The sequence below is a fragment of the Odocoileus virginianus genome, chromosome 11, assembly GCF_023699985.2.
Source record: "Odocoileus virginianus isolate 20LAN1187 ecotype Illinois chromosome 11, Ovbor_1.2, whole genome shotgun sequence".
Lineage (NCBI taxonomy): Eukaryota > Metazoa > Chordata > Mammalia > Artiodactyla > Cervidae > Odocoileus > Odocoileus virginianus.
Window position 1 is genome coordinate 14,254,790 of NC_069684.1, and position 12,572 is coordinate 14,267,361.

At 39.5% G+C, this 12,572-nt stretch overlaps 1 protein-coding gene across 1 annotated transcript in view; it reads left to right on the plus strand.

The window, feature by feature from the left end:
- NIBAN1 (niban apoptosis regulator 1) overlaps positions 1–12,572 on the plus strand; it is a 174,043-nt gene that overhangs the window by 73,745 nt on the left and 87,726 nt on the right. The window contains exons 3-4 of the mRNA XM_020870563.2: positions 3,592–3,723; positions 11,127–11,241. Of these exons, the coding sequence (XP_020726222.2) occupies positions 3,592–3,723; positions 11,127–11,241 (247 nt within the window). The remainder of the gene's footprint in view (positions 1–3,591; positions 3,724–11,126; positions 11,242–12,572) is intronic.

Here is a 12,572-nt window from a genome sequence, read left to right on the forward strand (position 1 = left end):
ATTTGTGTGACAGTTTAAAAAAAATCTGTTCTCAAATCATGCTCAAAAAGCTATTTGCCCGGAAGTTAGAACATAGGATTTCTTGTTGATGGTGCAATCCATATAAAAAGAAAACAGGCATGATTTCCAATTTTATTATCTTTTTCCACACTGATGCTTTGATGTCAGGAAATTTGACTTGCTCTGATGAAGTTCAGTACAAAAAAAGTCATAATTTCAGTGCCTGATACTTTTGGCATTTTAAATTTGGTCATTGATCAAATGTGATTTTATCTTCTAAACTGTAGTTTATTCTTTCTCCTTTGCTCCATTATAATAATTATCCACAGCCTAAACAAATATTTATTAATACTATGTGCCAGGCCCTGGGGCTTCCCAGGTGGCACTAGTGGTAAAGAGCCTGCCTGCCAATGCAGGAGACAAGAGACATGGGTTTGGGAAGATGCCCCGGAGGAGGGCATGGCAGCCCACTTCAGTATTCTTGCCTGGAGAATCTCATGGACAGAAGAGCCTGGTGGGCTACAGTCCATAAGGTTGGAAAGAGTCAGACATGACTGAAGCAACTTAGCATGCATGCTTGCTTGCCAGGCCCTATTCTAAGTACTAGAGAACAAGACAAATTTTCTGCTTTCCTGTTAATATTCAAATAGAAGAAAGACAATAACTAAATAAATGAATATCAGGTGATATCATGTAATGAGAAATGCTATCAAGTAAAATAAAATCGGAGTCATAAATATTTCAGAGAAGCCTTTTTTGGAGATGACATTTGAGCAGAAACTAGAGTGAAATAAAAGAATAGGCTGTGTGAGTATCTGTGGAAAGAGTGTTCCAAGCACATGGAATAAAATTGCAAAGATTTTGCAGCAGTTGAAAGTGCAGCAGGAAGGCTGATGTGTGAGAGCCTTGTGAGCAAGGGAGGGAGTTGTAAAAAGAATAGAGTGACTAATAGAAGCCGGATCATATAGGACCATAGACCGCAATGAGGGTTTTTATTTTAAGTGCGATGGGAAGCTATTGGAGGGTATGGAATACAGAGTGACATAATTTTAAGTGATCTCTCTGGGCTTTCTGTAGAGAATAGGCTACAGGAAGGGACATGAGAGGGAACTGGAAACTGGCAAGAAAGACTGTAGCAGTCCAAGAGAAGGATGATGGCAAATTGGACTAGGGTGGTGGTGGAGGCAGTTGGGAGAAGACTCCATGTCCAAGCTGACTGAACTTGCAGATGGGTTGGATATGAGAGAACAGAAGAAGAGAGAATCAGTGATGACAGCTTTCAGCCTGAGCAAATAAGCAGAAGGATCTGTGTTTTCCTCAGGAGAGTCAGAGGTGAATGGGATCCTAAGTTCACTTCTGTTCATATTATGTTTAAGAGACTTATTTGACATGCACCTGTGGAAATACTGAAATAGATAGTTAAATGCTCTGACTTGGAGCTCAGTGGAGAGGTTGAGGCTGGAGAATAGAAATCTGGGATTTCTTAGCTCCTAACTGGTATTGAAGTCATGGGACATGATCAAGGGAGAGTGTCAACAGAAAAGGAGAAGTTCCATGACCAAGTCCTGGCCCCTTCAACATTTGGAGATCAGAAAAAGGAGAAGATTCCAGCAAGATGGACTGAAAAAAAAAAAATAGCCAGTGGAGTAGGAAAAAGAAACCAGGGAAGTGCAATGTGCCTGAGACAAATAAAGAAGGGATTTCAAGAAAGGGTGAATGATAAATGGGTCCAATATGCTGCTAGTTGACCAACAGATTTAGTGGCATGGGTTTGCAGAAATAACTGATTGTCATCCCCATAAAATAGTTGTTGAAAAAATTTAGAGAGTTTGATAAAAGTGAAAATTCTGGTCCACATCCCCAGAGATTCTTATATAATAAATCTAAGGTGAGCCCATATTTTTAACAAGCATATCAGTTGATTTAAGTGGCCCAGTTTTAAGAAGTGCTGTGTGTAACAACTATAAAGTTATGCTTATATATGATTTCGGTCTCATTTAAAGAGGAGAGTGAGGGCCTCTTTTACATGTTAAGGAGTCCAGGTAGGAGAGTGCCTCATCATCTGTCTCAATACCCTGAAATTTACCTTAGAAATTCCATCCCTGAGTGGATTTTTAAAACTACGAGCATATCTATCTTCTCTGTATGCTTCGTGTAAATTTTGCTTGAAAGTGGAGAGACATTTCTAAAGGGACTATGATTTTCTTTCATTAAGATATAGTTGGCTTACAATATTGTGTTAAAGGCACTCTAGTTTTTTCTTTTTAATTCATGTTTTAATTGGAGGAAAATTGCTTTACAATGTTGTTTTGGTTTCTGCCTTGCAACAACGTGAATCAGCCATAATTACACATATATCCCCTTCCTCTAGCACCTCCTCCCCGTCCCCTCACCCCACCTCTAAGTCATCACAGAGCACCAGTTTGAGCTCCCTGTGTTATACGGCAACTTCTCATCAGCTCTCTGTTTTATGGGGCTCCCTGCTGGCTCATATGGTAAAGAATCTGCCTTCAATGCAGGCGACCTGGTGGATCCCTGGGTCGGGAAGATCATATGTCGATGCTACTTCCCCCGTTTCTCCCGCTGTCTCCCTCCCCCACTGCGTCCACAAGTCCATTCTCTACATCTGTGTCTCCATTCCTTCCCTGAAAATAGGCTCATCAATCTTTCTAGATTCCATGAAGAATGAATTTGAGTCAGTTCTAGTGAGGTGGATGTACCCAGAGCCTGTTTTACAGAGTGAAGCAAGTCAGAAAGAGAGGCACTATAGTTTATGAATAACAGAATTGTAAAGTCAGTGACACATGAAAGACAAGAGGCCCATTCCTATATTTTGAGATAATACATGAGGCAGGATGAGAATTATCCCTTACACAGTTAGCCCAATAGAGACCTGTCTAGGAACCTAACAGGGACTTCCCTAAAGCATATATTTCACCAGCGTTATTAATGAGAAATCCACAAACCTTTAAATTGAAGAGGTAGAATGGTTTGCTGGCTTGCCTGCTTGTTCTTTAACCAGAGAGCAGGTATGATCTCTTTGAGGAGCTTGGAGGTAGGTTAAGTTTTATAGCCCGGGTCCCCAGAGCTTTGTGTTTGGGGAAACCACTGAGCACTGACTATTGAGGCAGCCACTGAAGGTTGACAAATAGGGGAACAGCCTGTGAACTCCCCTGTTTTTTCAGGAATTAACCCTGAGGCATATTCAGGATGCTGGGATAGATGTTCACAACTGACAGCTAACCACCTCTCTCCCTCTCTTCCACAGAGTGTATGAAGAATTTATTAAGTACCACATGTATGCAAGGCATAGCCTTGCTACTGTAATCCCTTCTACCATATGCTTCTGTTCTTGGAGGATAATGGAGGGAATGCAGATTACAAAGTTATCAATAAGAGAAATATTTGCATTTGGTCAGGGAGAGAAGTAGGAATGGGAAATGTGGAGGGAAGTGGGGAAAACAACAATTTCCCGAGGATCTCAGCACAAGATAGCTTCCAGAAATATTCTTTGAAATACCAGGAATAGGCAGTGATAGCATGATATGCCATCTTTTGTTGTCATGGTTAATTGTATTCATCTTCTTTAAGCCCCCACTGGAGCCGGGAACTGTTTTGTATGAAGGAGAACTGTCACAGTTTGCTGAGGACATAAAGAAATGGAGAGAGAGATATGTTGTGGTTAAAAATGACTTTGCTGTGGAAAGCTATGAGAACAAAGAGGTAAGACATTTCCTTGTTACTGCTGGTTCTTGCTGCACTCTTAAATGTTGTCTGGGTTGATTGGCATGCCCTGTTCTTTGAGACTGACTGATTCAATGAGCGCTAACGGATTCAGGTATTCATTTCCGTCAACAGACCCTTACTGTGGGTTATAGTAGGTTCCAGGCCTATCACTGTAGAGCACGCAGATGCTTGCAGAGATAGACTTTGAACAAGTGGGCGAGATAGACTTTGAACAAGTAATTACAAGTGAGTGTGAACATGGAAGGTTCTACTGAGTGACCAGTGCAGGAACCGGTCCCTATATCACGGGGCCTCGAGGTCTGTCCCAGTCACCTCCCCCAGCTCTTGCTCTCTGCTCGGTGTCTCTGCGTCTTCCCAGTCTTAAGCCTCCTGTGTCGCTGAAGAATTATCTATTAAGATTGTGTTTGGATTTGCATGGGTTCCTAAAAATTCAGAACATTTCACATACTTTATTCCATTTATACTTGTGGATTTTTTCCATTAGCTTTTTTCTGCTTGTCTCATTATTTTCCTTGTTTGTAAAATGTGGAGAAAGTGAGGTAACATATGTAAAGTGCCTAGCACCTGAGAGGACCTCAGATTTTATTGGCTCCCACGTCTTTCCCCATCAAGGGTGGTAATGTGGTATAGATGAAAGAACATTGGGCAGAGAATTTGGAAAACTAAAGTTTAGCTCTGGCCTCCATTAAACTAAGAGTGTGAGGCTGAAGGATCCCACTGATTCCTTCTAGATCTCATACGGTACACATATTCAGAGACTCAGTCAATAGATTCTCAAGTTCCCTTTGAAATGAATAGTGACTATTTATGGATTAAATGTCGTAACCAATTTAAAACTCTACTCTCTTGACTCTAAGTTCAAAACTAGTCAAGACATCCTCCACAGATACTCTGAGTAATCACCTCTGATGCTAAACCGTTAGGAAGAGGCTTCAGGCTGACAATATGTTTCCTTCCCATTTCTGATGGAAAACAGAAATAACATAGAATGCAAACTTATTATACCACTTCCCAGGCATACTCATACCGATTTCTTGGGTAGTCTTATTCTTTCAAACCTTCATTAAGCTAATAGCTTCTCTGCTTTCTCTATTTCAGGATTATTCAACATTTGATTTGCTCTTTGAAGCAAATGATCAACACAGTGCAAATAATAATGATAATTACAACAAATCACTCTATACTTCATGTGTCCCACTACATCATCCTCTCAGGGAAGCTTAAGAAGAGGCAGTGGAGCATAATGGTTAATATTTTGCACTTTGAACCACACCTTTACCAGTTTCTAGATATATGTGTCCTTGCATAAGTTATTAATCTCTGTGAACCTTAGTTTTCTCATCTGTAAAATGATTCTTTCATCACAATGTTGTTGTGAGGATTAAACACTTGAATGCACTGAAGCCCTTAGCATATGGCCAAGCGCTAGCAGAGCCTAATATAGAGCAGTTGTTGGTATGACAACTAACTGATGTGGAGGAAACACTCATGAACTCACTCTTGTGTTTATTAAGGTTTTTATCACATTTGGCACTAACTGAAGTTTCATTTTGAATCAAATTTTGTTTTTTTTCCCCTTTTCATTTTAAGGTTAAAACTTGCTCCCTTAGCTTACAATTTATGAACTATATTGCTTTTTTTTGCTTTGCTCATCATTTTCAAGTAAACTTGTTCTGGTTGCTAAGATATGGTCACTGAGTTTGGTAATAACCAATTTTTTTTTTTAACTTGGAAAAAAATGCCCATGCAGTGTGCCATTGTTCCTCAAAGTTTTAATGATATCCTGTTTATTAATTACAAAAGGATTTTTTTTTTAATTACACCTAAGATGGAATTCCTGAGCGGTCCAGTGGTTAGGACTCCAGGCTTCCACTGTAGGACTGCAAGGGCCACGGGTTCAATCCCTGTTCAGGGAACTAAGATCCTGTATGTCACACAGTACAGCCCAAAAGAAAAAAAAAAAAAAACTTATACCTAAAAGTTATAAATTAAATATCTATAAATTACCAATTCTTTTATGAAGAATCCAGTTTTGGCTGGTAATTGAGCAGGAAAAAAAAAAAGAACATTCTTATTTTCATTCTCAATTCCTGCTTCCTGGGGCTGGATTCGTCACCTTCTCACCACTGGGTCATTGACAAGTTATTTAACCTCTTTGAGTTTCACTTTTCTCATTGATAAAATGGAGATAATGTCTAATTCACAATGCTGTTTTGAGCATTAAATAATATAACAGATAGTGTTTTTAAAAACAGATTAGATAACACAGTTCAGATTTGAGGCCAGTCTGAATCAAACTGTTCCTAAACTTTCTCAAGATCACACCATTTTCAATTCTTCTCTCTTTTGCTGTGGGTCCTGATATGCTTGAGCAGTTGATTAGTGGTTCTTACAAGAATGAAAACAGCCTTCTTAGACCTACAGCAGTTTGTTTTGTTTGGGTTTCTTCAATCACTATCTTATTGATGCAGAATATGTTATTGCTACTCTGATTTTGTGGCCCTTATCAACATTATTTTAGGTATTCCCAAGAGAACCACCATGCCAGACTTTAGGTCCCACAGTTTTATGGTTTCAGTTCTCAACTTGCTTGTAGCTTGTTAGTCTCACAATTTTCCCTTGACTTATGCCCTCCCATCAGAGCACATACTTACATTTTATCTTATCTGTATGTCTGCATATCTGTTTAACCAACTGCTTCACTGCTTTTATGATGCTTTGCAATCCTGTTATGTTTCCCAAACAGCAGAGCATTTTGTCTGCTGACCAGAATTGTTCAGATGTCATGATATTATAATTCCATCCTAGACCATTTTACTGAAAAACAGCCTCAGGTATGAGGGCAAGTGGTGGCATATTTTATCATTGTTACATTTTTATGCTTTTGGTAAAAACCCTTAGCAGCCATAATTGCACTTGCATGTCCCACAGTCTCATTAGTCATCAGTCTCCAAGTATTTTGTGCTGTAAATATCTGTATGTGTCATCATTCTTGTGGTTATTAGAATGATTCAGGTGCTAGCATCTGAAATGATAAGTGTAGTGCGGAATTTCTAAAAGCTACTGAGATTACGTTTCTCTCCTTTGAGAGATGTGTCTACAGTGAGTCTTCCTGAGATTAGAGACTCTGATTTATCATCTTGTGACCATTACACAAAAGTACTGAAACACCCACAAGTAGCAAGTATGTGAACATTTTTTTCATCTTAGCTCCGGGAGGCACCATGACCCATGTCAGGTCAAGTAAAGTTCTACCCTGACTGAAGCAATTGCTTTAGTCTAGAGCTGGTCATATGATTTTGCAAAAAAAAAAAAAAAAAAAGCTACATTAATCAAAACAGCATGTTATTACACAAAAACAGACATATGGATCAATGGAATAGAATAGAGAGCCCAGAAATAAACCCACACACTGCAATCAATTTATCTTCAACAAAGGAGGAAAGAATATACAATGGAGAAAAGACGGTCTCTTCAACTCTTTGTGACCCCACGGACTGTAGCGCACCAGGCTCCTCTATTCTCTACTGTCTCCCACAGTTGTCTCATATTTGTGTCCACTGAGTCGGTGATGCTATCTAACCATCTCATCTTCTGCCGCCCCCTTATTTTGCCTCAATCTTTCACAGCATCAATGTCTTTTCCAATGAGTTGGCTCTTAGTATCAGATGGCCAAGGTATTGGAGCTACAGCTTCAGTATCAGTCCTTCCAGTGAATATTCAGGGTTAATTTCCTTTAGGATTGACTGGTTTTATCTGCTTGCAGTTCAAGGGACTCTCAAGAGTCTTCTCCAGCACCATAATTTGAAAGTATGAATTCTTCAGTGTTCAGCCTTCTTTATGATCCAACTCTCACATCTGTGCATTACTACTGGAAAAACCATAGCTTTGACTATGCAGACCTTTGTCGACAAAGTGGTGTCTCTGCTTTTTAATATGCTGTCTAGATTTGTCATACCTTTCCTTTGAAGGAGCAAGTGTCTTTGAATTTCATGGTTGCAGTCACAGTCTGCAGTGATCTTGAAGCTCAAGAAAATAAAATCAGTCAGTGCTTCCACTTCTCCCCTTTTATTAATATTTGCCATGAAGTGATGAGACCAGATGCCATGATCTAAGTTTTTTGAATGTTGAGTTTCAAACCCACTTTTTCACTCTTTTCTTTCACCTTCATCAAAAGGCTCTTTAGTTCCTCTTCACTTTCTGCCATAGAGTGGTATCATCTGCATATCTGAGGTTATTGATATTTCTCCCGGCAATCTTGATTCCAGCTTGTGCTTCATCCAGCTTGGCATTTTGCAGGGTGTACTCTGCATATAAGTTAAATAAGCAGGGTGACAATATGCAACCTTCTTGTATTCCTTTCCCAATTTGGAATCAGTCCATTGTTCTATGTCTGGTTCTAAGTGTTGCTTCTTGACCTGTATACAGATTTCTCAGGAAGCAGGTCAGGTGGTCTGGTATTCCCATCTCTTGAAGAATTTGCCAGTTTGTTGTGACCCATACAACCAAAGGGTTTAGCATAGTCAATGAAGCAGAAGTAGATATTTTTCTGGAATTTTTTTGATTTTTTTATTATCCAATGAATGTTAGCAATTTGATCTCTGGTTCCTCTGCCTTTTTTAAACCCACCTTGTAAATCTGGAAGTTCTCAGTCCATGTACTGCTGAAGCCGAACTTGAAGGATTTTGAGCATAATCTTACTAGGTTGTGAAATGAGCACAATTGTGCAGTAATTTGAATATTCTTTGGCATTGCCTTTCTTTGGGGTTGAAATGAAATCTATCCTTTTCCAGTCCTGTGTCCACTGCTGAGTTTCCCATATTTGCTGACATACTGAGTGCAGCACTTTAACAGCATCATCTTTTAGGAGTTAAAATAGCTCAGCTGGAATTCCATCACGTCCACTAGCTTTGTTATTAGTAATGCTTCTTAAGGCCCACGTTACTTCGAACTCCAGGATGTCTGGCTCTAGGTGAGTGACCACACCGTCATGCTTATCCGGGTCATTAAGATTGTTATTGTGTAGTTCTTCTGTGTATTCCTGCCACTGCTTCTTAATATCTTCTGCTTCTGTTAGGTCCTTGCCATTTCTGTCCTTTATCGTGTCCATCCTTGCTTGAAATTCTCCCTTACTATCTCCAGTTTTCTTGACAAGATCTCTAGTCTTTCCCATTCTATTGTTTTCATCTATTTCTTTGCATTGTTCACTTAAGAAGGCCTTCTTATCTCTCCTTGTTATTCTCTGGAACTCTGCATTCAGTTGGATATATTTTTCCCCTTTTCCCTTGCCTTTCACTTCTCTTCTTTTCTCAGCTACTTGTAAGGCCTCCTCAGACAACCATTTTGTCTTCGGACATTTCTCTTTCTTTGAAATGGCTTTAGTTGCTGCCTCCTGTACAATGTTATGAACCACTATAGTTCTTCAGGCACTCTGTCTGCCAGATTTAATCCCTTGAATCTATTTGTCACTTCCACTGTATGATCATAAAGGATTTGATTTAGGTCATACCTGAATGGTCTAGTGGTTTTCCCTAGTTTCTTCAATTTAACCCTGAATTTTGCAGTGAGGAGTTTATGACCTGAGCCACAGTCAGCTCCAGGTCTTGTTTTTGCTGACTGTATAGAGCTTCTCCATCTCCAGCTGCAAAGAATATAATCAGTCTGATTTCAGTGCTGACCGTCTGGGGATGTCCATGTGTAGAGTTGTCTCTTCTGTTGTTGGGAGAGGGTGTTTGCTGTGACCGGTGTGTTCTCTTGACAAAACTGTTAGCCTTTGCCCTGCTTCATTTTGTACTCCATGGCAACACTTGCCTGTTACTCCAGGTATCTCTTGACTTCCCTTTTGGCATCCCAATCCCCTATGATGAAAAGGAAATCTTTTTTGTTATTTACAAGGTTTGTAGGTCTTCATAGAACCATTTATCTTCTCCAGCATTAGTGGTTGGGGCATAGACTTGGATTACTGTGATGCTGAGTGGTTTGCCTTGGAAACGAACTGAGATCATTCTGTCATTTTTGAGATTGCACTGAAGTACTGCGTTTTGGACTCTTGTTGACTATGATGGCTACTCCATTTCTTCTAAGGGATTCTTGCCCATAGTAGTAGATATAATGGTCATCTGAGTTAATTCACCCATTCCAGTCCATTTTAGTTCACTGATTCCTAATATATCAGTGTTCACTTTTGCTATCTCCTGCTTGACCATGTCCAATTGACCTTAATTCATGGACCTAACATTCCAGGTTCCTATGCAATATTGTTCTTTACAGCGTTGGATTTCACTTTCACTATCAGATGCATCCAACACTGAGTGTCCTTTCTGCTTTGGCCCAGCCACTTCATTCTTTCTGGAGTTATTTCTCCACGCTTCTCCAGTAGCATATTGGACACCTTCTGACCTGGAGCTTCATCTTCTGGTGTCATGTTTTTTTGCCTTTTCATACTATTGAGGGGGTTCTCATGGCAAGAATATGGAGCGGTTTGCCATTCCCTTCTCCAGTGAACCACATCTTGTTAGAACTCTCCACCATGGCTTGTTCATCTTGGGTGGCCTTGCATGGCATGGCTCTTAGCTTTATTGAGTTATGCAAGCCTCTTTGCCATGACAAGGCTGTGATCCATGAAATCAACTATACTTCAGTTTTAAAAAAAATAAAGGGAAAAAAATTTTAAGATTAAGGAAAAAAGGGCTGGGGTTGGTTGTCTCCTGACCTAAAATCCCTTGGGCACAGGCCCAACTTCAGGTATGGCTGGATTCACGGTTCCAGTGATGTCGGAACTCAGTTTGTTCTTTCTTCCATCTGAAATCTTTGCCTTAATTCAGCCTAGCTTCCTTACTAGGCCCAAATCTCCATGGTCAGAAACCTTCAGACTTCTCCACAGTAACAAGATGGAAGCCCAGTGTCCTGTCCTCACCTCCTCTCAGAGCCGAGGCTTTCTGTCAGCCTCACTTGCAAGTCCTGAAGCTCACTATGATTGGATTGAATCAGGTCATGTGATCCTTCCTGACCCAATCACTGCATCCAGGATATAACCAGTGGAAACTGTAAGAACCTCTCTTGCTGAACCTAACACTCACTCTGATTGGACATGCTGAGGTCATGTGCCCTTCCCTGTCCCAACCAATACAGCCAGAACATAGCCAGTGAAAAATAGAAGAGCCTTTCTTTCTTTTTTGGTCCTAGAGCAAGTCCTGATGTTTACCATGACAGAGGCTTCTGGTGCAAAATATAATTTTTGTATAAATGGCTCTTACTCAATGTGGGAATTTCTATCTCTGAGTGTATGGTGTTTGGGTTTGTCTATTTCTAATATTCCTGATATTTCCCAAAAATCCAATGAGGAAAAAGTCCACTAATTTTTGCCTTTCCTTTCTTAGGCCTATCAGAAAGGAGCTCCCCCTAAAAGCCGAATTCTTCCTGCTGGTGGCAAAGTGCTAACCTCAGAAGATGAATACAATTTATTATCTGATCGGCATTTCCCAGACCCTATTGGTGAGTTACTGAGCATTCCTTCCCAAGACAAAATTCCTCAACATGTTCTGTTTGGTTAGACCAGTGCTTCTCAAGGGTGGGGGTTGGGGGATTTCACTCTCCAGGGACATTTGGCTGTATCTGGAGATATTTTTGGTCATCACAACTTGGGAGGATGGTGCAATAGACATTTAATGAATAGAGGCCAGTAATTCTTGCTAAATATCCTACAATGCACTGAACTGTCTTTGACAGTGAAGAATTATCTGGCATTAAATATCAATAGGCCAAGATTGAGGAACCCTGGGCTAGACACACATTCTCCATAGGCAAATGGAAGATATAATTTCTCTAATTTAGGTAAACCTTGTACCACTTCTGTTACTTTAAATCATATTTGGTAATACACAAGTCAGTCACTGTGTTTCTCGCATATAGAAAATGTACTGTTGGTCAGATATCTTGAGGTTTTGGAATATATTGCAAGCTTTACACAGGACAGCAAAAATAAATATGTTGGGCCCAGTCTGTGAAATGTACAATCCCATCTTTCAGTAAAACCTGTCAGAGAATGTTATTTTTCTAATTTTAGGATGATTTGCAATAAAATATCCTAAGTCAACAAAATACTTTTAGTAGGCATTAGGCATTAGAGTAACTCTTAGGTACTGTGTAAAAGACATTGTGTTAATTAGCATATCTATAAATAATAGCTGAATACTGCTATAGAAAGAGCACTGAACTGAGAATATGGAGACTGGATTTTCATCTGGTTCTGTGACGCTTATCAAGCATTTTCCTTAGCCATTGCTGAACCTCTCTGAATTCTGCTTCTTCCAACTCTAGGGACTTGAAATTGAAAATACAGAAGATTATTACCAACTCTAACATACTTTCATTCTCATTCATTTTACTTTTTCCATGCTGAGAGTGTAAGGGATAATATACAGACCAAATAGAGTGTTTCATAGAGATTCATGAACTGTGGATAATGTAATAACTCCATCTGGCTTTGTGTAAATCAAAGCACACAATAATTACTTAGTTTCTTGAAGAGAGTCCTGGTTCTTAGTAATAGGTATAATCATTTCACTGGAATTTATGGGGGAAATGTAAAATAATTTTATCAATTTTTATTTCAGTGCAGAATGCTTAGTGTACTGTTTTTAATAACACTGTTATAGGATTAGTACACGAACCATAAACCTAGATTAACAAACTCTTACTAAGTAATTCAAGCTAAAACAACACTTTATGTGTACTATATGTATTATTATATTTTCTTTTAATGTCTACTTACATGTTATCTTGGCTCTGGAGCTGCCCCTAGAAATGGGAATACCAACATGTTA